Genomic DNA, 24659 nt, shown 5'->3' with positions numbered 1-24659 from the left:
TGGAGCTTTAGAATAATGAGGGAAAGGAGGTCTATATTCCCTGAGACACGGCTCCACTTTGGCTTCCTTGCCCCTCCCTGGCCTGATTTCATGGCCTGGGAGTCCCACTTCATTTCTGTTCCCTTTCTCCTCAATAAACTTTTTCTTTCTCTAAACAAACCTGCCTCTTTTCACTTGCTTGCCTGAAAGTCTGCGAAGTTCCTGCTGCAGCTTCGTGAGACACCAACCCGTGGGAGTGTAGTGGCTGGGACTCAGCACTGCCCCTGCAGCCTGGGATCTGTTCCTGGCTGGGAGACTAGGCCTGACAATTCCGTTATCAACAGAGACTGAATTTTGTTGTTTCTGTTATTTTTCTGATATTTATGGCAAAGCTTCCCAGAAATCTAAATTCAAGTACAAATTTGGTAGCCTGTCATTTGGCTGATGGAAGGAAATTTTGTGGAAACTCAGTAGAGCTCCTGAGACACTCCAAAAGTTTCTCCCTTTCCGCCTGGGAAAGGCGTTAGATGAATTTGTTCTATTTGGCTTACCTAGTGAAGTAAAACTGGAAGGGATGCACTGTCACTTGGGAAAATGGTAAAACTTCGGCATGTACAAAAATGTTAACACTGGTTTTCTAAAATGTGTATGAAACCTCAGTACCTGATATGTATGTAAACTGTCAATGGTGATTGGTGCCTTGTAATAGTGTATACTTCAATTGTTTATTGACAGAAATTGTTTCTGGAAAAATAGGGAAAAAAGACCTCAACAGATTCCTTTTTTTTTAAGATTTATTAATTTATTTATACAAGCACTGGGTACAGTCAGAAGCGCGGGAGGGTGAGAGAATTCACCAGAGCCAGAGTGGGGAGCAGAGCAGGCAGACTGAAGTACACTGCTGAGGGGAGCAGCGGACGGCAGGACAGGTCTGCTCACCATGTGGGACCCTCCTCCAGTGACCGGGGAGCAGCCGAGGATCGAACCAGCGCTGCAGAGGCTGCGGGCAGCTTCGCAACCCAGCACTCAACCGCTGAGCCACCAGGGAGGCCCAGGTTCTTGTTGTTATATTGAGGCACCTCTCTGGTTGAGGAAGAGTTGCTCTTGAAAGGAATAACTTGATTTTTAATCTTGATCTTCAGATAGTGGATGGTAGTAAGCAGATGTTCTGGGAGTTTCACTTTTGTCTTTGCCAGGGGTGTACACGCACATGTGTGCCCCAGTTCTCAGGTTGCTTTGTGGGTGTGATAATAACAGGTGTCTTGTGCCGAGCCCCTCTCTGCAGGCTGTGCCACCAGTCCTCTGCCCCAGCTACTCCACTTTCCTCTGGCCTTCGGCAAATTACATGTGGGCTTTGGTTTTCCCATCTTTAAAATCGTGCTGAAAGGAGTGTCTCTGGTCTCTGGTTTGTTTCGCGGTCTCAGCATGGATAGGAGAGGCTGGCATGTGGAGTGGGCGTGTCTCCTTTTTATAAGTAAAAGTGTCCAGAGCCGTCCAGAGAAGCGCCGTGTTGCGTATGCGTGCCATGAGTTAAGTTTCACTTTACCGTTTCGCTTTCGAAGAACCACAGGTTTTTCCTGTAAATCACATGAGACTGGGAGGTTACGGGGAGGAGTTACCAGGATATAAGAGGAGAATGTGGGAGAGAGAGGAAGAGAAGAAAAGAGATTTAAGAGGAGAACCACGAGAGAGGAGAGTGCTGTGAGAGGAACAGAGAGAAGGCCAGGGAAGTAAGAAAGACAGGGAAAAGAAAGACATGGAAAAGTAAGAGAAGGAAAAGGAAAAATAAAGAAGCATGTGCTAGCGTCAAGTTGTCTCAAGCCCCTCATTTCATCCTCAGCCCTTCTCTTTTCGTGCCTACGAATCCCGCGGTTTGGGACATAAAAGAACCTCAGAGCAGCGAGTGCCTCAAATGTCATTTGGGAGAATTAGTAAAATTAATCTGCCTAGACTCATGTGCTAATGAGTCATTTCTGTCAATACTTGTCCTTTATTTCAACCTGGCCTTAGATAATATCTCCCTTTGGTTTCTTGTAGGCACTGGGAAGTCCCTGGTTGGTGTGACGCAGCATGCATAGTCAGAAAACGCTGTCTGGTACTGGGCAACTCAGCGGTGTCTGTGGAGCAGTGGAAAGCCCTGTTCAAGATGTGGTCTGCCATAGATGACAGCCAGATCTGCCGCTTTACCTCTGACGCCAAGGACAAGCCCATTGGCTGCTCCATTGCCATGAGCACCTACTCCTTGTTGGGCCATACCACCAGAAGGTCCTGGGAGGCTGAGCGAGTCATGGAGTGGCTCAAAACTCAGGAATGGGGCCTGGTGATTCTAGATGAAGTTCACACCATCCCAGGTAAACAGACTGAGAGCTGAGCTGCTCACTCATTGTACACACAGAACTGTCTTCCAGCTATTGTGCTGAGGGAAGAATTACTGTGTGGTCTATCCATCTTGCTAGAAAGGCATGTTGGGTGGAGCTTTTAGATCATTAGTACCTGTGGGGTGAGGGTGACTGGTAGAAGGATGTCCATATTTACAGCCTCCTTAGCCACTGACTGATAGTCATTTAGGAAATGATATTTAAGTCCTTTCTCCAGCTTGCTGCTTATTACAGGTCAAACTAACCCTCAGTCCATTTTTTGATGACCCTGTGAAAACTGGGCTAGGAGTACTGAAAAATCTTTGAAATACAAATCGTTTCTAACTCTTGTTATTTTCACCCTTCTGTATGGGTCTAAAGTGATAGTTAAGCATTGTCATCTAGTCATCCTATCTAGAGCCAGATTTCTGTGGGCCAGAAACTTGGGGCTTAGTCCATGTGGTGTGAAGCAAGAGTGAAGTTCCAAGACTGTATGTGTTACTCGAGCATTGAAAATGTAATAGTGTGATTATTTGCCCAGCCAAGATGTTCCAGCGAGTGCTCACCATTGTGCAGGCCCACTGCAAGCTGGGTTTGACTGCAACCCTCGTCCGGGAAGATGACGAAATTGTGGATTTAAATTTTCTGATTGGGCCCAAGCTCTATGAGGCCAACTGGATGGAACTACAAAACAACGGCTAAATCGCCAAAGTCCAGTGTGCTGAGGTAACTGTCCCCTTCCCGGCACAGTCTCTAAGGGTTAAGGAGAAATGGACCAGGTCACTTCCTCTGGCACAGGTACACTGGTCAGGGCCAGAGCAGACTGCTGCCCCTTCATGTAGTTCCCAGGGGCCTCCCCACCTCACACACTTGTGAGCCATAGTTGATTGTCCAGGGGCACCAGTCAGTGAGCGCAAGTCAGTATGCTAATCCAGCCTGGCCCAACTGCAAAGTGCATTTGTCTCATCCTCTTCTCTGGGAGTGAGTGCCTCAGGGTGTTCTCGCCCACCCTCTCTGCTGTGAGGTTCTTGGTTGGTCTTGTGTGGGTGACCGTCCAAGCTATCTCTAGTGTCAAAGCCTGTTGGTTTTGATGCCTCTCAGTGATTACTTGTGGGTGTCGAGAATAGGTTATTTCTAAGAACACATTTTCCCAATTTTGCTCTGTAATGATTGCCTGTACAGGTATATGTTAAAAATATATGCTCAAAGGTAAGTCTTCTCAGAAGGAACAATTAAAATCATTTCTAGAGGCTGAAGTGGGTTGGCCTCTGTTTTGAAAGGATGGAAAGGAGCCTGTTGGTGAAATATAAACTTTCTTTGTTGAAAAAAATCCCTTAGCCTTCAGTTACAGCTTTTTAAGCAGTGCCCATCTTATGAAAGAGCCTGTCAGAATCATTGAGGCTCCTTGTTCCATCTAGAACACCTTCCCTTCCACCCCTCCAACCACTGCCTTAGAACTTAGTTTGTCATTCTATTGCCTTTTTGTTATTTTGCCTCCTGTGTGTATTTCCTGACCTAACATTGTTTCGCTTTAGCTGTTTTTTTCAGAATCTTTACATATATGCAAATAGAATCAGGTTTTATATGATCTTGTATGACTTCTGTCTTTGTGTGATATTTTTATTTTTTGCATAATATGTTGTGTTTTTTTTTTTACTGATGCATGTAGCTATAGTCCATTCCTTTGATTTGCTCTGCAGTGTCCCATTGTACGAATACACCACAGTTTAAATTACAATGGAATATTATACAACAGTTAAAAAGCAGCATTTCTAATGGTAGACATTTGGGTTGCAGTGTTGTTCTATTAACACCTTTATCAAGATTTAGTTTAAATTTCATTATATTCCCCTGTTGTAAGTGAATTCTATGCTTTCAGTCAATAGAAACAGTTGTGCAGCTGCCCTGCAATCAAGTTTTAGAATATTCCCACCCCTTTTCCTTATGCTCCTTCACAATGAATCAAATTTCTGACTCCCAGCCTTTGACAGTCACTGATTCTGTCCTTAAACTTAGATCTTTTTTTTTTGCTTTTACCATCATGATAATGTTGCTACAAATATTTTTGTATCTGTTTTTTTTTGTGTCAGAGTTTTTGTGAAGTCCTGTTGTTCACTGTGAACTGTGACCCCATAGTAGTGTGTCATGAACAGGATAGAGAATCTGCCAGCATGCAAAATATGTATTAAGGGAATAGTGTTTCAGAAAAACTGGTAAGTGTGATGTGGTATTCCTTTTGTCTTAATTGGTATCTTTTTGTTTACTAATATTAAGTATTTTTTCCTATATTTGGGCCATTTATGTTTCAGATCTATGAGATACAAGATTTTAAATATTGTGAAAAAATTGCTTTTGCTATAAAGAATTAAAAACTATAGTCATATGGTTTACAGAAAACCAGAAAATATAACAACAGCAAAACCTGTGGATTTGAGCGCAGCATAGGTTATGTGTAGGGTCAGGAATGGCCACGGAGCAGGTTTTCTGATCCAACAGACTGGGTAAAGGAGGAGTCAGAGTCCTCAGTGGCTTTTGCAGGTCTTTTATTTAGATTTATCAGGCACATGGCAGGCAGGGGTGCTGGGGGTCGGGAGGTTGGCTGTCCTCCCAGCCCCGGCAAATCCTCACTCTATCTGGGCTCTCTGGTGTTCTCTCTGCTTTTCCTCTTCTCTCAGCTTCTGTTCGTTCCTGGCTGCTTCTCGCGTCCCCGTGTCGCCACCCCTAAAAGTCCAGCCTTAGCCCAGGTGAATCCCATCTACATATGCCCACACCCTACTCCAGGTGCTGCCATCAGGCATGCATTCAGGACAGCAGGGTTCCGTCATCTATCCTAATAGTGGGAGGACAGAAAAGCCTGATACTTTGTTCCTTACCCTACAGGAGCCAAGGTGGATATGAGAGGGTGTTTGGAGTTTCAGGCCGAGTGAATGCTCCGGGTGAAGTTGGGGTTAGACTGTATGGGTCAAGGACCAGGAAGGCAGGGGAGACTAGGCCAGCATCTCACATATCATCCAGCATCTAGAAAGCTTTTCAGGAACACCCATCTGAATCCTCAGAAGCTCATAGCTCCACCCAGTACCTGTTGTTTAAGACCTGGCTATTGCTAATTCTCTGCCAAGTAAGAAGCCTGTGTTTCCCTCTAGTGATGCAGGGTTGTAGGTACTGTGAGTTAGCAAATGGTAAGGACCTTTTTTTTTAAAGATTTATTTATTTATGCATACAAGAGCTAGGGTACAGGCCAGAGGTCTGGGGTGGGGGTGAGAGGATTCACCAGAGACAGAGTGGGGGACAGAACAGGCTGATTGACCAAAGTACACTGCCGTGCTATGTGGGTTGCTCCCTGGCCAGCCGGGGATTGAACTCATGCTGCAGAGGCTGCGGACTGCTTCATAGTGCAATGCTTAACCCCTTGCGCCACCAGGGAGGCCCTAAAGGCAGACACTTTTGATTATTTTCTATATTTACTTTCATATTTCTAAGTAGTAACTCATATAGTAATTTCTTGGTGAATAATTGGAGAAATTGCCTATTAACTTTCTACTATGGGAATTGAGGATTTAGGTCTCTTGTTTATGCTGCCCCCACCCCCTTCCCCATCTTATTTTGAATCTATATATGTGTATATGTAGATTCAAACCACGTAGTGTACATGTAGTGTATGCTTAGTTTTTTTTTTGTAAACAAGTTTTTTTGTTTTTTTTGTTTTTTTTTTTTGTTTTTTTGCTGATGCTAATCATTGCCTTCTCGCTGCATTTACTGAATCCTCTCCACAGTCGCACCACTGTAGTCTCCCTCTCAGTTGTGTCACCCTTGTCAGGTAATTTTTCATTTCTCTTTTTTCTTACTTTCCCTAGTGGGATCCCTACCAGTACCTCATCCTCCTGCTCTGGCCTGCATGTGCTCGAGGATGAGAGCCACCCAGCTGTCATCTTTGGGCTTCCCTCTGACATCATCCCGTGTATTCCCTGTGCCTCTCCCCGGAATTACAGCCCATTCCATATTTCAAGTTTCTGTTTCTTTGTTACTCCTTTCAGTGGAACATATCCTTTTCCTGAGAGAACTTAAGTAGGAGGAACATTTTGTAAGACTTTGCTTACAGATATCTTTATTTAAACTCACCTTTGATGCTCTTCACATCGTATACATCTTTTACCCTTTACAGACTCACCCTTGACTAGTACTTTGCACCTGAGAACATTTGAGGACTCAGTTCGGGACTTCCAGCGCAGCTGTCGGAAGTCAAGTGCCCTCCTGAGTCCTCTTGCTGTGATCTGTTGTGGTGGTGATGTGTTTTCCTCCTCTCAGGAAGCTTTTAGGATCCTTTTTTTCAAAACAGTATGTTTAGTGTGATCTTTTTCCTTATGTTGGGCACTTAATAGACCCTTTTCATCTAGAAATTCATGTCCTTCATTTTTGAGAACTTTCATATTTCCTGTTATTCAGCTTTTGTTTTCTCTGTTCTCTTTTGCATCCTTGCTGGGCAGGTGTTAGATCTTCTGAACAGCATTCTGATTTTCTTTCTTTCCCCCTTTTTCATTCCTTTGTCTTCCAATCCATCTGTTAAAGCTTTTGCTACTTTCCAAGAGTTCTTTGTTGACAGTTATTCTTATTTCATGAGTAGATTGTCTTCTCTGAGGCTAATAAAGCTTTTGACACTTCTTTGGTTCCTGAAGAGTTTCTCTTTTCAAGTTTTTTTTTTGCTTTGATTGTTTCTCCTCTGTATTCAGAGCACTTCTTCTGATGTTCGGTATTAGCTGTATCTTCTTGTTCAAAAGTCTGTCACTGAAAAACTGATTAGTTTCTCTGAATAGCTTGGTGGGTTTGCTGACCTCTGGACCTCACCACAGCGTGATTAGGCGGGGACCCAGCTACTTTGTTAGAGGTTACTGAATGCCTGTTATTTCTAGGTCTTTTCTCTTGAGCTTGACAGTTTCTCTAGAGAAGGAACCTTCTGGTCTCCTGGTTACCAGTATGTAGTACAGGAGGGAGAAGTGAATCTCCTTCACCCTTCACTTGTAGCATTTGCTTTTGCTCTCAGCTCTGCTTGAGGTCTTTAACTATATGGGACATTCAGAATCTAGAGTCTTATGACAGGTGGGAGGAGAGACTGCCTGGTCAGCTTGCAACTCCTATTGTCTTGACTCTTGTGAGTTTGTGTCCTTTATCACATTAGTGTCTACTTGAGAGGGGCAGCAAAACAATGCATATATTTACCCTGTAGTTTAACAGCCATCTTCTCTCTTTGTTCATCTGCCCATTCTAGTACTCCTTCCAGATTCTCCCTGGTGCCTGCCTTGAGTGGCCTCATTGATACCTACCTGCAAACACACCTGGGGCTTGTGGTTGTGGCTTTCTGAGCATCTGCCTGGTTTGGACTTTGATGTTCTGGCTCAGTAGAGGGGGAAGGCTGTGCTTCCTATGGATGATAGAATTATGGCTACAACTTTTAATTATTAGTACCTCTGGCCTCTAAATGCTCAAAGTGCTTTTGTCTGTCTTGATTTCTTGATGTAAAATGTGTCTCTGGCGTTGCTGTATTTCGTAACTTGGGACTGTTGCAGGAAGTCTTTAAGTCTGCATGAGAAGAGTAGGTGTCGCTAAGCACTTTGCAGGAGATACTGTGAGTAATTTGTTAGTCCATGAGACTTGGAGCCAGACACACTGTATTTGAGTCCCAGCTCCTCTCTTTTGCTGTGTGTCCCAGGGAATGTTGTTTACGTCTCTGGACTTCATTTTGCTCTTCTTTTGCTTGAAGCTCTTATCACCTCAGAGAATTCTTGTGTCTGGCATCTGGTAGGTGTTCATCAGATGCTAGGTTCTCTTTCTGAAGGAAGATTATACTTCTGTTTTGTTTTTTTTGTGTGTGGGGGGAGCTTTCAGAAACAGAGAGCTTACCATTGCGTAAGGACTTTTTCTTGTGGATGGAGGAGGCGGGAAGGACCCACCTAAGACCTGGGTGTTGGGAGCGAGGCTGCTCTGGGCCTTCCCGGCCATTTTTACAGCATGATGCACAGAAAGGGTCACACTCGTGCTGTGCACTGGACGGCCAGATGACAAGTAAGGCAGCAGGTGGTTGGTGTGACCAGAGTCCTTCAGTATGGGGTGTCCAACTGACCCAGGCTTCACTCCCCCATAGGCAGGGGCTTTGCTTTCTCTGGCACTCCCATCACCGTTCCGTAGTTACTTGCTGATAGAGCTGTGTTGCAAAGTACTGTGTGGAGTATCAAGAGTGGTGCTTCCTGATTCTCCCAGGCACGGCCTTGGGGCAGCTTGGGACAGCCACACTCAGGGACAGCCTCCTCGGGTTCCTGACCCACAGCTCCCTGTGTGTTCAATGGGAACATGAAACTACCTTTTACCCTTTTAAGGAACATTGACGGGAATGGGTGCGTTTTTGTTTTGTTTTTTTTTTTTTAACCCCAATGTAATATCCAGCTCGGCGCTTCATGTGGGTGGGTCCTGTGTACCTGGGAGCTGTCCTCATTCATATTCTTGTCACTCATACTACTGATCCTTGGGAAGCCATGGAAACCGCTCACCAGATCACTTGAGAAGAGTAGAGGTGTGACATGGCCAGATGCCAACAGCTTACAATCAGTGAGATAGATAGGGTGGTGCTCCTTGGCAGAGAAGCAGAAGTTAAAGAGAAGTTTTTGGAGCGGAGTGTGACAGTAGGTCAGTGGAAACAGACTGAAAGGGGCTCTTCTCCGTCCTGCCCTTTTCTTGGAGAATGCCTTTGTCATTAGGAAATAATTGCTTCTGAACTTCTGTTCACACAGCATTTTTTGCTTCACCACTCCCATGGGGCTTCAAGGAATCCTTGAAGGGGGTCCTCCTTATGTGGGGACTAATCGTTGAGCAGGAGATCTTGAGGCAGAAATGAGGTAGGTTCAGAAACAAAGACAAAAGTAGAGGAGGAAGCCCGAAGGGACTACTCACCTGAAGTTGATCGTGGGAAAGGGGTGGCATGTGTGTTTTGGCAGGGGCTGGGGGAGAGTCTGTAGCCACTCCTTTTTACAGGTCTCCTCCTGATATTCTTGCCTGACAGAGAAAATCTTGCAGGAGCGCTTGTCCCCTCTGACATGATTTCTGGATGTTTTTTTTTTCTTTTTTAAAGATTTATTTATTTATTTATACAAGCACTGGGCACAGTCAGAAGCGCAGTAGGGTGAGAGAATTCACCAGAGCCAGAGTGGGGCGCAGAGCAGGCAGAAGGACTGAAGTACACTGCTGAGGGGAGCAGCAGGCGGCAGGAGAGGTCTGCTTGCCATGTGGGACCCTCCTCTGGTGGCCGGGAACAGCTGGGAATTGAACCGGTGCTGCTGGGGCTGTGGGTAGCTTCGCAACCCAGCGCTCAACTGCTGCACCACCGGGGAGGCCCCTGATTTCTGGATATTTATGGAGTAACGCTGTGGTTGTCCTATCACTGCTTTGTTCCTTTCTAGAACCTCTATCTATGGCCCTGCATCTCAGGGAGAAAGGGTGCATATTCTCCAGAATTTCAAGCACAATCCCAGAATCAACACCATCTTCATATCCAAGGTATGTGTGGCATGTAGGGTTTGGTGAGGCCTCGGAAGCCCATGGCTTGGGGGACACTGCATGATTCTGGACAGTGAGTTGGTATTTTGTTGTAGGAACACCACGCATCAGTTTTTATTCCCACACGCACATCTTATGTCTGGGGGCACAGGGAAGCTGCCTATTGGGTGGCAGAAGCAACAGATACTTTTTTTTTTTAATGTCTTATGGGTAATATCTAAAGTCTGCTTTTGGAATTTAGGAATTTTAAGTTGTGAGTCTTTATACAGTGGAAAAAAATCCATTACCTACTATGGCAAGGTGCTCTTTGTGGGCTTGGAGAATCCTTTGGTCACAGGCAGCCTTTGTTCTGCACCTGGTGTGCTTACTGGTGGGTGGTGTGAGCACAGTGTAAACTCCTGTAGGTCACTCAGTGATGATTATTTTTTAAATTTATTTTATTTATACAAGAACTGGGTTACAGGCCAGATGTGCAGGAGGGTGAGAGGATTCACCAGAGACAGAGTGGGGAACAGAACAGGCAGAATGACCGAAATACTGCTGATGGTAGCAGCGGGTGTGACAGGAGAGGTCTGCCGCACCATGTGGGTTTCTCTGAAGCCGGCGGGGATCCAACTGGCACTGCAGAAGCTGTGGGCAGCTTCACAGCGCTTGCTCAACCACCTGTGCCACCAAGGAGGCCCAATCAGTGATGATTTTGATCGGCACTTAGAAGCGATGGCCCAGCAACTTAGAACATTCATATTTGTATAAACCCAAAGTCCAAAAGAAGATTTACCTTTGAAGTATCACAAAGCACTAAATTTGGTGTCTGTGACTGGGAACCTTGATAGTAGGAACTCACCAGCAAAACTGGCTTTTCTGAGGCAGAATCCAGCGCCAGGCAGTCTCTGCACCAGACTATGTGTCGCTGTAAAGGCAGGACTGGCCACAATGCAGGTTTTCTGATCCCATGCAGACCGGGTAAAGGAGGAGTCAGAGTCCTCAGTAGTTTTGCAGGTTTTTTATTTGGGGTTCACCAGGCATATGGCAGGCAGGGGTGCTGGATGGGGGGCTGGGAGGCTGGCAGGCCTCCCAGCCCCCAGCAAGTCTTCACTCTATCTGGGCTCTCTGGCGTTCGTTCTGTTGCTTCTCGGCTTCTCTTTCGGCTTCGGCTTCTTCTGCTGCTGCTGCTCCTGCTGCTGGCGTCCCTATGACGCCGCCCTTAAAAAGCACAGTCTTAACTCAGCTGAATCCCATCTACCTATGCCCACACCCTATTCCAGGTGCCCGCCATCAGGCATGCATTCAGGACAAGGATCCATCATCTATCCTGTGGCGGAAGGGCAGAAAAGCCTGATATTTTCTTTACCCTACAGTCCACCCCCTCAGGGTTTTCTGCCATACAGTCTATACATATATATACAATTTTCTAAGCAAACAAACAATGCAGCCATGGCCCACAAAAGCAAATACATCAAATATAACAAAATACAATATAACAAAATACAACAGAACACAAATAAGTCCAGGCAGGGCCCCAACCTAGCGCAAAAGACAATTATTGGTACCAGCAGATGAGCCACCAAATCTGCTGCCGAAGGCACTGCTCATACGAGGGAGGGGAATCACTCACGACATCTACTGCAACACGCCAGGAGCCGTCAGACTTCCTGGCCTTCTCTGGCTGTAGTCTCGGCTACAAGTCACACACAGCATCCACCCCCAGGATGCACTCGCTCTGGGATTGGTAATTTTATTCTGTTGGGGGTAATCGCCAACCCTCAGGGTTTCTGTCTGCAGTCGCTCCAACACTCGGCCTTCATAGCCACCAATGTGACTCGCAGACCCCTGCACTCAAGCCAACCCACTGCACAAGCACATGGGTCGGGGATCCAAACTCTACATGCGGCTTGGGCTCCACCCCAAGCCACGTTCCCCACCCGTCCCCCAAGGACAGGTTCCTCAGCTCCTCACCCTCACTCAAGAATGAGCAGGGCATCACCCACAGGTGATTTTACGAGACTCACAGTTCTTCAGCATACCTAGGCTGCTTAACAGCCACTCAGGGCTTCTCAACTTAGCATCAGTACCAGCTTTTGCCTTCTCAGTTGGCTTTTCTCCTCCACCTGGCTGCTGGGCATGCACAGGCTGCTTTTGGCCATAAAGGCCCACTGGCCACCCCCAGATTCTCAAAACATATCAACCTGCAAGGTCCTCTGCCTTCTGGCGGGATTGTCAGTCCAAGTCCATCAGTCCATCAGTTCAAGTCCATTGGCCTCTCCCTGCTTCAGCAACGGCCTGCTGCCTCAGGGGTCATTGGCTGGTCCTTTCTGGTGTCGTTGGCTGGTCCTTTCCGGTGTCGTTGGCTGGTCCTCTCGGGCATCTCCTTCATGCCAGGTCTCGTCCTGTAGCTCGTGGACGTTGTCCACCTTCTGTGCCGCCATGGCGCCTCCAGCGTCATCACAGGCAGTCTGTTCTCCTTAGTCCCTCCAGGTCTTTGGAGGGCTCCAATACCCGTCTGCATGGATCTTGCTGACTTACGCCAATTGTAAAGGCAGGACTGGCCACAGTGCAGCTTTTCTGATCCCATGCAGACCGGGTAAAGGAGGAGTTAGGGTCCTCAGTAGTTTTTTGCAGGTTTTTTATTTGGGGTTCACCAGGCATATGGCAGGCAGTTGTGCTGGCTGGGGGGCTGGGAGGCTGGCAGGCTGGCAGGCCTCCCAGCCCCCAGCAAGTCTTCACTCTATCTGGGCTCTCTGGCGTTCGTTCTGTTGCTTCTCGGCTTCTCTTTCGGCTTCGGCTTCTTCTGCTGCTGCTGCTCCTGCTGCTGGCATCCCCATGACGCCGCCCTTAACAGCACAGTCTTAACTCAGTTGAATCTCATTTACCTATGCCCACACCCTATTCCAGGTGCCCGCCATCAGGCATGCATTCAGGACAAGGATCCATCATCTATCCTGATGGCGGGAGGGCAGAAAAGCCTGATATTTTCTTTACCTTACAGTCGCTCATGTCATTACAGGTTCTGCAGGCCTCCCTGCATCCAAAGTACCCAAAGAGAGGAGGGTAGTCATTGTTTTCCTGTATTATTTATTTAAATTTGAGGTTGGCTGATTTTTTTTCTCTTTTTTTTCCATATATGAAAACCTTCCCATATCCACAATGCTGTATTTCTGTAGGTGGGTGACACGTCGTTTGATCTGCCAGAAGCAAATGTCCTCATTCAGATATCATCTCATGGTGGCTCCTGGTGGCAGGAGGCGCAGAGGTTTGGGCGAGTGCTCTGAGCAAAAAAAGGTAATGGTGGTCATCTCCCTTCGGCCTGGGAGGTCTCCTTTCAGACAGGCTGCTTGTGTTTTTATGGCGAGCTTGTGTTTCTGGGTGAGGTGGACTGCAAGGGGCAAGGTCTTTCTGCCCCTGGTTACTTCTCATGCCCCCGGGTGACTCTATGAGTGGTTATTCTGGCAGCTGTTTGGAATTCACACAGATGTCCTTTAACCTGAACAGTTGTGTTGGCCGACAGCAGGAGCCAGGAATCAGTGCTTAATGTTGTAGAAATAGAAGGGAGGACAAAACTTTCTCCTAGCCTCGACTCAGGAGTAAGGGAAGGTCTTGGTAGGCATAGCATAGGGAGCCAGCAGACTGACACCTCACTTGGAACCTTGCAGAATGCTGCCCTGGATGGTAGCCTGCAGCAGTATGAGCTCAGTGATCGAGAACACAACAGGGAAGGCATCTGCTTGACACCTGTGGTAAAAGAGCCCGAGCCCCTATCATGGGGCTGTGGTAGGAAGTGGCATTGCTGCTGAGATGGCCATGGCTCTTTTGGACCACTCAGGTCCTATGACAGGGACACAGGCCCTGTCCTCAAAGAATTAGCTTACCTTAGCATGTAGATTGCTAGGGTGTTTGAAGAGGACAAGGTTAGTGGACATCTGTTGGAATTATGCTATATTCAAATATGCTTAAGAGGCAACTGTTTGGTTGTTAGAGGCATTTTGATAGAAATATCATGGACTTGGGCACCAGATCAGCCATGCCACCTTGGGCAGTTGAATCTCCCTGCTGAACATTTGCTTTGCCATCCAGAGTAGGAACAGCAGTACTATCTTGCAGGAAAAAGACTTACACAACAGAATATAGTAGGCTGTTGAGGAAATTGTAGCTTTTCTAAACTGACAAGAATATAATCTGATAAGTGTATGTGATGCTATTCATTACTTATTCTTTACTCTTCATCATAAGAAAAAGAAAACCTAATTTGAAAGCTTCTTTGGATTTAATTAAAGTTTTGTCTTTATTATAAGCTATTTTATTGCTTTCTTTGCATCTCTGAGCTCCTATAAGACTAAGAAATGGTTGGATCCAGAGGCAGTACACAGATACTTAACCTACTAACACTTGAACTGTGAAATAGAACTATTCAGATTTTTCCAGAAGGATTAGGTTTAACAGGTATATTTCCTGTCCTAGTTTTTGTGATAATGCTCTTCTAGAATTCTCTTATTCTAGAATTTCTTGGGGATTTTTTTTTCTTTAAGCCCCTTTATTGAGATATAATTCACATACCATACAAGTGATCCATTTAAAGTATGTAATTCAGTAGTTTTTAGTATATTCACAAATTTGTATAATCATAACTAAATCTGTATTTAGAATATTGTCATTACCACAATAAAGAAATCCTTACCCATTAACAGTAACTCTCATTTTTCCGTTGCCTCCCAATCTGCAACTCCAGTAGACACAAATCTACTTTTGTTGTTATAAACATGACTGTTGTAGACATTTCATATGTATCGAATTATATAATTTGGGCATTTTATGAATGGCTTTTTTGACTTAGTGTACATGTTTTCAAAAGGATTATACAAAAGGATTGTTCTTTTTAAATGCTGAATAATAATTCTACTGCATGGACATAACACTTTATCCATTCATCTGTTTTTTTTTTTTTTTTTTTTTTAAATATTAAATTTTATTTTTATATTCTCCCATACAATTGCAAATGCCCCATTCTGACCCCAATCCTTCCCCTCCCGCCCCCCACCCCCCAAAAAGTGTCTCTGGTTCATAGTTTTTTGTTGATTTTGATTTTCACTTTCTTATATTCATTTTCCTGGTCCCTTATTTAAGTTTTCTAGATTCCTGCTATGAGTGAGACCATCCGGTATTTTTCTTTTTCTTTTGGCTTATTTCGCTGAGCATGATCCCTTCCAGCGCCATCCATGTTGCTGCAAATTGCATGTGTTTATCTTTTTTGAATGCTGAGTAATATTCCATGGTATATATGTACCACATCTTCTTGATCCAGTCATCTATTTTTGGGCATTTGGGTTGTTTCCAAAGCTTAGCTATTGTAAACAGTGCTGCTATAAACATAGGAGTGCAGGTGCTCTTTGGAATTGATGTTTCTGTGTCCTTTGGGTAAATACCTAGGAGTGGAATTGCTGGATCATATGGAAGCTCTATGTTTAGTAGGTCCAGAAATCTCCACACAGCTCTCCATAGTGGTTGGACCACTTTGCACTCCCACCAACAGTGCACAAGAGTTCCTTTTTCTCCACATCCTCGCCAACATTTGTTGTTGCTAGTTTTTTTAATATGTGCCATTCTCACTGGTGTGAGATGGTATCTCATGGTAGTTTTGATTTGCATTTCCCTGATTACAAGTGATGTTGAACATTTTTTCATATGTCTGTTGGCCATTTGCATTTCCTCTTCAGAGAAGTTTCTTTTTAGCTCTTCTGCCCATTTTTTGACTGGATTATTTTCTTTGTTGTTGCTGAGTCTCATCAGCTCTTTGTAGATTTTTGTGATCAGTCCTTTATCATTAGTGTCATGTGCAAAAATGTTCTCCCAGTTGGTGGGGTTTCTCTTTGGTTTTGTTATTGTCTCTTTTGCTGTGCAGAAGCTCTTTAATTTGATGTAGTCCCAGCTGTTTATCTTTGTCTTCACTATCACTGCTTTGGGTGATGTGTCTGTAAAGATGTCTTTGATGTGCAAATCACGTAGTGTTTCGCCTATATTTCCTTCTATGTATTTTATGGTTTCAGGTCTTATGTCTAGTTCTTTAATCCATTTTGAGTTGATTTTTGTGTATGGTGTGAGGTAGTGGTCAAGCTTCATTCTTTTGCATGTAGCGACCCAGTTTTCCCAGCACCATTTATTGAACAAACTTTCTTTGCTCCAATGCATAGTCTTTGCTCCTTTGTCAAAGATTAGTTGACCATAAATCTGTGGGTTTATTTCTGGATTTTCTATTCGATTCCATTGGTCTGTATGTCTGTTCTTGTTCCAATACCATGCAGTTTTGATGATTATGGCTTTGTAGTATAGTTTGAAGTCTGAGAGTGTGATGCCTCCATTTCCTTCTTTTTTTTTCAGGAGAGCTTTGGCTATTCGGGGTTTTTGGTGATTCCATATGAATTTCATCAATAATTGTTCTATTTCTTTGAAGAATGCCATTGAGATTTTGATTGGAATAGCATTGAATCTGTATATTGCTTTTGGTAGGATGGCCATTTTAATAATGTTTATTCTTCCAATCCATGAGCAGGGGATGTCTTTCCATTTCTTTGTGTCTTCTTCTATTTCTTTTAACAGTGTTTTATAGTTTTCTTTGTATAGGTCCTTTACCTCTATGTTAGATTTATTCCCAAATATTTGATTTTTTTTGTTTCGATAATAAAAGGGGTGGTTTTTTGATTTCTTCTTCTTCAGATTTATTGTTTGTGTATAGGAAGGCTACTGACTTTTGCGTGTTGATTTTGTATCCTGCCACTTTACTGAATTGATTGATGAGTTGAATTAGTTTTTCTGTGGAGATTTTGGGGTTCTCTATGTATATTATCATATCATCTGCAAATAGTGATAGTTTGACTTCTTCTTTTCCTATTTGGATTCCTTGGATGTCTTTCTCTTGTCTTATTGCTCTGGCTAGGACTTCCAGTATTATATTGAAAAGCAGTGGTGAGAGTGGACATCCTTGTCTTGTTCCAGATCTTAATGGAATTGCTTTCAGCTTTTCACCATTGAGAATGATACTGGCTGTTGGCTTGTCATAGATGGCCTTTATGATGTTGAGGTATGTTCCTTGTATCCAAGAATTTCAAGGGCTTTTATCATGAATGGGTGTTGCACTTTGTCGAAAGCTTTCTCAGCATCTATTGATATTATCATATGGTTTTTATATTTCTTTTTGTTGATGTTTGGATAACGTTGATTGATTTTCGGATGTTAAACCATCCTTGTGCCCCTGGAATGAATCCAACTTGGTCGTGGTGAATTATCTTATGAATACATTGTTGGATTCTGATAGCTAAAATTTTATTGAGGATTTTTGCATCAGTGTTCATTAGGGAGATTGGCCTATAGTTTTCCTTTTTTGTGTTGTCCTTATTCGGTTTTGGTATTAGTGTAATATTGGCTTCATAGAACGTGTTTGGTATTGCCCCTTCCTTCTCAATTTTTTGGAAGAGTTTGTGAAGGATAGGCACTAATTCGTCTCTGAATGTTTGGTAGAATTCATTTGTAAATCCATCAGGTCCTGGGCTTTTGTTTTTGGGGAGGTTTTTGATTACCATTTCAATTTCGCTAATTGTAATTGGTCTGTTTAGGTGTTCTATTTCTTCTTTATCTAGCTTTGGGTGATTGTAGAGTTGTAGGAATTTGTCCATCTCCTCTAGATTGTTGAACTTGTTTCCATATAACTGTTCATAGTAGTTACTGATTATTCTTTTGATTTCTGCTGTGTCCGTTGTGATTTCTCCTCTTTCATTTATGATTCTGTGTATTTGTGCTTTCTCCCTTTTTTCCTTTGTGAGCCTGGCTAGGGGTTTGTCTATTTATTTATTTTTTTCAAAGAACCAGCTCTTGGTTTCATTGATCTTTTGGATTGTTTTTTTAGTTTCAATTTCATTTATTTCTGCTTTGGTTTTTATTATTTCTTTTCTTCTACTGGTTCTGGGGTTTTTTTGTTGTTCTTTTTCTAGATCTTTGAGCTTCGAGATTAGGTTGTTTCTTTGAGTTCTTTCTTGTTTTTTGATGTGAGCTTCTATTGCTATATATTTTCCTCTTATTACTGCTTTTGCTGCATCCCATACATTTAGGATATTGGTGTCCTCCTTGTCATTCAATTCAAAGAATTTTTTAATTTCTTCTTTGATCTCCTCGTTAGTCCAGTGGTCTTCCAGTAGTGTGGCTTTTAATCTCCATGAGGTAGGATAGTTCCTTGCCTTCTTTTTATGATTTATTTCTAGTTTGATGCCTTCGTGGTCAGAAAAGATGGTTGGTATGATTTCAATCTTGGTGTATCTGTTGATGTTTGTCTTGTGCCCCAGTATGTGATCGATCCTGGAGAATGATCCGTGTGCGCTTGAGAAAAATGTGTACTCCGTTTTTTTTGGGTTTAGTGTTCTATAGATGTCTGTTAAGCCCAAATGCTCTAGGTCCTTATTTAGAGCTTTAGTTTCTTTACTTATTTTTTGTCTTGTTGATCTATCCATTGTTGATAGTGGTGTGTTGAAGTCTCCCACTACATATGTGTTTTCTCTGATGTCTGTTTTCAGAGAGGACAACAGTTGTCTGATATATTTTGGTGCCCTTTCGTTTGGTGAGTATATGTTAATGAGTGTTATTTCTTCTTGAAGTATTGTCCCCTTAATCATAATGTAGTGACCATTGGGGTCTCTTTTTATTTTTTTGAGTTTGAAGTCTGTTTTATCTGATATAAGTATAGCTGTTCCTGCTTTCTTTTTTGGCCCATTTGCTTGTAGGATTGTTTTCCATCCTTTGACTTTGAGCCTATTTTTATCTTTTGTAGCTAAATGTGTTTCCTGGAGACAGCAAAAGGTTGGGTTTTGTTTCTTAATCCAGGCTGCAAACTCTGTGTCTTTTTATTGAAGAGTTTAGTCCATTTACATTTAGAGTTAATATTGATATGTTAGCATCTGTATTTGCCATTGTTTGTCTTTCCTTTGATTTTATTTATTTATTCTTTTAATAACTTTTTTTTTTTTTTGGTCTTCTTTCGTTGTTATTCGTCCCTCTGAGGTTCTGGCTTTAGGATTCCTTGTAGTATTTTTTGGAGTGGGGGTTTAGTCGCAATGAAACTCCGGAGTTTCTCTTTGTCTGGGAAGGTCCATATTCTTTCTTCATGGAGGAAAGAGAGCTTTGCGGGATAGAGTATTCTTGGTTGGCATCTGTTTTCTTGGAGTCTGTTGACTATGTCCCTCCACTCTCTCCTTGCCCGTAGTGTTTCTTCAGAGAAGTCTGATGTCAGCCTGATTGGTTTTCCTTTGAATGTTATCTGTCTCTTCCCTCTTGTCAGCTTCATTATTTTTTCCTTGTCCTGGATTCTTGGGAGCTTTACTATTATGTGTCTTGCTGTGTTTTTCCTTTCGTCGTGGAAGTTTGGTGTTCTTCTTGCTTCTTGTATATCAATTTTCAGCTCCTTCTTCTCATTTGGGAAGTTCTCTTCAATTATATCCATGAATATTTTCTCTGTTCCTACATCTCTCTCCTCTCCTTCTGGAATTCCTATAACTCTTATATTTCCTTTCCTCATGGAGTCAGATAGTTCCCGAAGTCTTCTTCATTCTTTTTCCTTCGTACTTCTCTTTCCTTTTCTGTTTTGGTTCTTTTTATTTCTGTGTCTTCAAGATTACTTATTCGTTCTTCCATTTCATCTATTCTGCTTTCATTGCTTTTCCCAGAGTTCTTTAGTTCCTCCATTAATTCTTTGATCTCCCGCATTTCTCTTACTTCCCTCTTTAGGGACTCAATTTCCTTCTTCTGATCTATCACTTTTTAATCATGGCAATTTTAAATTCTCTTTCTGGAAGGCTCAGAAGTTCTTCCAAGTTGCTGTCGTTGCAATCTGGGGAGTGGTTTTCTTTTGTGGTATGCTTCTTTCCTGAGGAGTTTTTAGGTTGCGTGTGGTTCTTCTACTCCCTACTGTCTGTTTTCTAATTTGTCGTATGCGTTGGGACACTGTGTCTTGCTGGACTGACTGACATCTTGGGTGAACTTCTCCGCTCCCTCTGGCTCTTCCAGGAGCCATCTCTGTCTTCTGGGGGAGCTTTCTGCTGGTTTTAGGCAGTTTTTACTGAAGAAATGTCCCTGTTCTCAAATGGCGAAGCGGGATGCAGTCCCTGCGCCTCCGGTTTTCAGGCACACTCTTCTGCGCACCCGGTCTGCCCCGGACGTGGGTGCCTGCTCCCTCTGTGGGCTCAGACTGCTGGTCAGAAGGGGCCTGGCGTGGAATAACTTCCCGGCTGGCCACTGGGTCCTCCAGAAACCTTCTGTCCTTTTCAAGCAGTCTTAAGAAATGTCCTGTTTTATAGGGTGTTAGTGACTTTTTTTTTTCCTGGTCGCTAGGTGGCGCCAGAGATCTCTCCTATTGTCCTTGGGGGGCTGTTTTTCGCCTCCCCCCACCCCGTGGGACAGAGAACAGAGCGGGAATGGTAGGGTTCACCTCAACAGCTTTGGGGTGCTGTGTCTGCCTTGTGCCCCACCGTCGTGGAGAAACCACGCCCCGAATTTTCGTGCCCCAGGTCTCAGTTCAAAGCCCTCAGTTCCAGGACGCGGGCTGTAGCCCAGTTCAGTGGCGCTGGAATGGCGCCTTTTGCACAGCTCCCGTGCCTGGGCGCCTGGTTCCTGCTCACTCAGGGAGGGACCTTCACCTCAGTGAGGACCTCCGCGCGTCTCCCCGCAAGCCTAGGTCGTCTCCCCGCAAGCCTAGGTCGCAGGCGCGGGGACCTGGGCAGCCGCGATCCAGGTCTGCACTTGCTTTTCAAGTGCACCGAGCGCGCCGCGTTTCCGCGCCAGCTTACCGGCAGCCTGGGCTGTGTGCGCGTCTCCCGGGGTCTTTGTTCTTCTCTAATGGCGCCCGGAGCCGGTTCGCTCACCGCCGCGACGGATCCTGCAGGGTTCGCCTCAGCTCCCGTTCACGGGGTGTGGTGGCTGCAATAGTTCCTTTCCACTCACAGTCCCGCTTGCTGTGTCGTTTGTTCTTGTGGGTCGTTTTGGTTTGTTGTTTCCTCCTCTCTGCCGGGCGGAGAGTGCCGCCTCTGTGGGCGGGGGAGGGGAGCAGGGTTCTGCGCTTCCCTCCCTTCTAGTCCTCTTTTATGGCCACTTTCTTCTTCGGGCAGTTCGCTGGCGTCACCCGTTTATCTTCCGTGTCCCAGTTCTCACTGGGACCTGCCGCTTTTCCTCCCTATTAACTTTTTTTAATGGGAGATCTTACTCGCAGCGTCTCCTTGCCGCCATGTTGCTCCGCCCCCTCCAGCATCATCCATTCATCTGTTGATGGACGTTGAATTGTTTCCATTTTTAGCGCTAGCGCTCTTGGGATAATGCTGTTACAAAAATTTTGTATGGATGTATACTTTCAGTTCTCTTGGGTATGCATTTAGGAGTAGAATTGTTAGCTCACAAGGTAACTTTACACTTTTCATTTAGAGAATCTGCCAGACTGTTTTTAAATCTGCTGCACCACTTCACATGCTCACCAGTAATGTATTATGAGGCTTCCAATTTTTCCACATTCTTGACACTTATAGTAATCTGTCTTTATTGTAGCCATTCTAGAGGGTGCCAAGTGGTGTCTTGTTGTGGTTTTGGTTTATATTTCCCTGGTTATTGATGTTGAACTCTTTGTCCTTAGTGTCGATTTTTATATTTACTTTGGAGAAACATCTGGCCAGATCCTTTGGTCTTTTTATGTTTGTGTTATTTGTCTTCACTAGTTGAAATATACAGGTTTATTAAGCTGCAGGGCTAGGATTTAAACCCAGATTTCCTGGATGTCAGAGCTAATGACCATTTTGTTCCATTTTCCCTGGGACTGTAATAATTTTTTTACAAATACACATCCCTTATCAGAAGGGATGACTCATATAGTAAGTTTGTGTCAGGATTTGTATATTTTTCTCCAATCTATGGTCTTTTCATTTTCTTGATGGTGTCCTTTGAAGCACTGAAGTCCTTAATTTTGATGATGTCCTCATGCAGGATTAGGATGATCACTCCCTGACACAAAACTCTCCAACTGCAAGATGTGTCTTTTGCCTTTACTTTCTACCTTAACAACAGCTGATACCCTATTTCCTGCCTCTTCTCCAGGGATGGTTGCAGAGGAATACAAAGCTTCTTTTACTCACTGGTGTCCCAGGATACACATGAGATGACTTACTCAACTAAGCATCAGAGATTCTTGATAGATCAGTGGTATAGCTTTAAGGTATGTATCCATTTTGGTCTCTTGTCAGAGTGGAGCCAAGGCTTATTTTGTACCCAGGCCTCCAGAAATGGGGGCCACCAGCATGGGACAGAGCTCAGGCAGACACTGGAGACTTTGCAAAAACTGATGTGTGGTGGTGCCGGTAGTAGGGAGGTTTGAGGGACAGTATCATGCAGGACTCCTGTCTGCCCTCAGCTTCTCAGAGTGAATAGTCAGAATGGGACCTTAGAAGCACAAGGCGTGGAATTTCTGCTTATTGACTTTTTACCGTTGTGAACAGATGGTTGGTTAGATGTTGGTGGAAAGCGTGCCTGCCTTAAGCAAAATAGTTTAGGAGAAATGCAAACACCACTTGATTTTACTCATAATGTGAAAGAAACAAAGCAAAGGAACAAGCCAAGCTGAACCGAAACAAACCCTTGGATTCTGATTGTAGAATTGATTCTTAGATTCTGACCTCATAACCGAGGTTTCTAGAGGGGACCTGGGAGGTAAAAGCAAAGGGGGGAGGTGCCGGTCCTGCCTGCAGGCCGACAGGGTTCAGGAACACGGTGGAGGGGCTGGGGATGAAAAGACGCGTGCACTCTCTTGGCTGGAAGCAGGAACTCTCTTTATTCGAGGGGAGGGGCTATAGCTCGGAAAGCCTGCGCATGCGCTTTAAGTGGATTTTCAACATCCGGTTACTGTTGCATCAGCCTCCGCTTTGGGCGGAAGTGACTCATCCTTGGGCGGAAGCGACCACCACCCCAGGTCCCCCTGCTGGTGTAAGCCAGGTACTGACATCTCTCCCGTTTTTACTTTATTGATGGGGGGGACACACACTGGGCCTGTCTTAGGTTGTGGCAGTCGTACTCACGTGCTTACCCGTCATAGCCACCCACTACCAGGATCCTAGGTAAGGTAGTGGAGCTGTCTTAGGTTGCTATGGGTACACCACCATCTTACCCGTCATTGGCCTACAGGTGGTCAAGGGCAATGTTTATCCACACCCTGGGATTTTCAGTGGGCTGTAATGGAGAAAAGCACACGTTTTGGAGAGCTACTTGCAGATTTTTCGTCTATTCCACTGGCACCACGTCTATTCCACTGGCACCACAGGATGTAGAAAATGATTTCCAGGCAGAAGAGGATTGTACCTAGGAGTGATATTGCTTCCCCCAAGGATTTTGTACTGAAGCACGGATCTTGTTAATGGTTAGAATTTGATTAGCCAATTGTGCAGTAAAATTGAGAAAGGTTTGGTTCCACGGGCCACGCAGGTTGGCATTAAGGGTATGAACTTGAAAGGAATAGTTGAAAAGGATGGCAGGTGTAACACACGTGAAGGCATAGGTAGGAATACAAGGAACATGAGCAGTTAAAGTCAATAAGTCAATTTCTTCCTGTATTAAGGAAACTTGTGGATTCAACTGGAGTAGTCCGACTGCGAGATGGTTGTTGATGGAATTTTGTAAGAGAAAGGTGCTGGAGACTCTGGAGTAGTCCAACTGCAAGATGGTTGTTGATGGAATTTTGTGTGAGAAAGGTGCTGGAGACTCTGGAGTAGTCCAACTGGAGATGGTTGTTGGTATCTGCGTTGAGTACGAAGTTGGATAGATCTAGGCCGCCGACCACTGCGGCCGCAGCTGCCAGAGTCGAGAAGACGGAGATCAAGGTGCCAACAACCAATGCCGGATCTGCTTGTTGATTTCAGATGATTACCTGAGAAGTAGACTCAGACACATTGACAGGCATAATAATGACCTTAGGGAAACGCATGACAACAAAAGAATTGCTGAGGGTTCTGGACCAACAAGAGGAAAGGTGACAGCTACAATTGAGGGAGGATTGATTGTTGAACGATAGATTGAAAGACACTATAGAAGGGAGTCCAGTGGTGGAATTGGTAGACAAGAATGACAGGAGAATACCCCCCTTTCTGGAAACCGGCAGAAGGAAAGGGGGATTATTAACTATTGTCCAATGAATCATGTTGCAAAGGAGGGGGGGTGCTGGGCTGATGGCTGCAGAGCTGCCGCCATGATGGTGCCTGTAACGGTAGCCCCGTCAATATCCTTACACAAGCGAATGTACCCAGAAATATCCTGTTTATCCTTCCATGGGCGAATGGCCTCCTGGCACCATTTGTTAGCATTTTCAAATGCCAATTGTTTGACTAGTATAGAGGTAGGCTCGCCCTCACCCATAATTCGAGAGGCTGCTGTTAGAAGGCGAGCTACAAAGTCAGCAAATGGCTCTGAGGGGCCCTGAAGGATTTTTGTAAGGGATTGGTGAGGCTGTCCCCTGGATCCCAGTGCCTTCCAAGCTGATTTTGCAGCCAAGGCTACTTGTGCAAAAACAACAGGATTATATAAACATTGTTGCTGATTAGTCCTATAATTGGGACCCTCCCCGGTTAACATTTCTTTAGTTTGTTGGGGAAAACCTCTTTGAATATTGGTTTAAGCATACTGGTCACAGAGTTCTGTAAACTGACCCTTCCACAAAAGATAATCCCCCGGGCTTAAAACCGCATGGAAAGTGTCCTTCCAGTCATTGGGTGTCATAATAAAGGT

At 44.5% G+C, this 24659-nt stretch overlaps 1 protein-coding gene across 1 annotated transcript; it reads left to right on the top strand.

The window, feature by feature from the left end:
* Positions 1-2015: 2015 nt before the first annotated feature.
* On the top strand, positions 2016-21997 carry LOC119235419 (general transcription and DNA repair factor IIH helicase subunit XPB-like). The gene is made up of 3 exons (XM_054691334.1): positions 2016-2330; positions 2878-3062; positions 21987-21997. The coding sequence occupies exons 1-2, from the start codon at positions 2126-2128 to the stop codon at positions 3036-3038; spliced, it is 366 nt and encodes a 121-aa protein (XP_054547309.1). The 5' UTR covers positions 2016-2125; the 3' UTR covers positions 3039-3062; positions 21987-21997.
* The last annotated feature ends 2662 nt before the right edge of the window (positions 21998-24659 follow it).

This window comes from Talpa occidentalis, unplaced genomic scaffold (genome assembly GCF_014898055.3).
Source record: "Talpa occidentalis isolate TD23 unplaced genomic scaffold, MPIMG_talOcc4v2.1 talOcc4.9, whole genome shotgun sequence".
Taxonomy (NCBI): Eukaryota; Metazoa; Chordata; class Mammalia; order Eulipotyphla; family Talpidae; genus Talpa; species Talpa occidentalis.
The sequence above is the reverse complement of the archived record's forward strand: the minus strand, read 5'-3'. Positions and strand labels throughout refer to the sequence as shown.

Excerpts from the sequence above, each read along its gene's own strand:
- LOC119235419 (XM_054691334.1), top strand. The coding sequence starts at position 2,126 with ATGTGGTCTGCCATAGATGACAGCCAGATCTGCCGCTTTACCTCTGAC. Across the intron at positions 2,331-2,877 it reads TGAAGTTCACACCATCCCAG|CCAAGATGTTCCAGCGAGTG; the intron begins GTAAACAGACTG and ends TTATTTGCCCAG.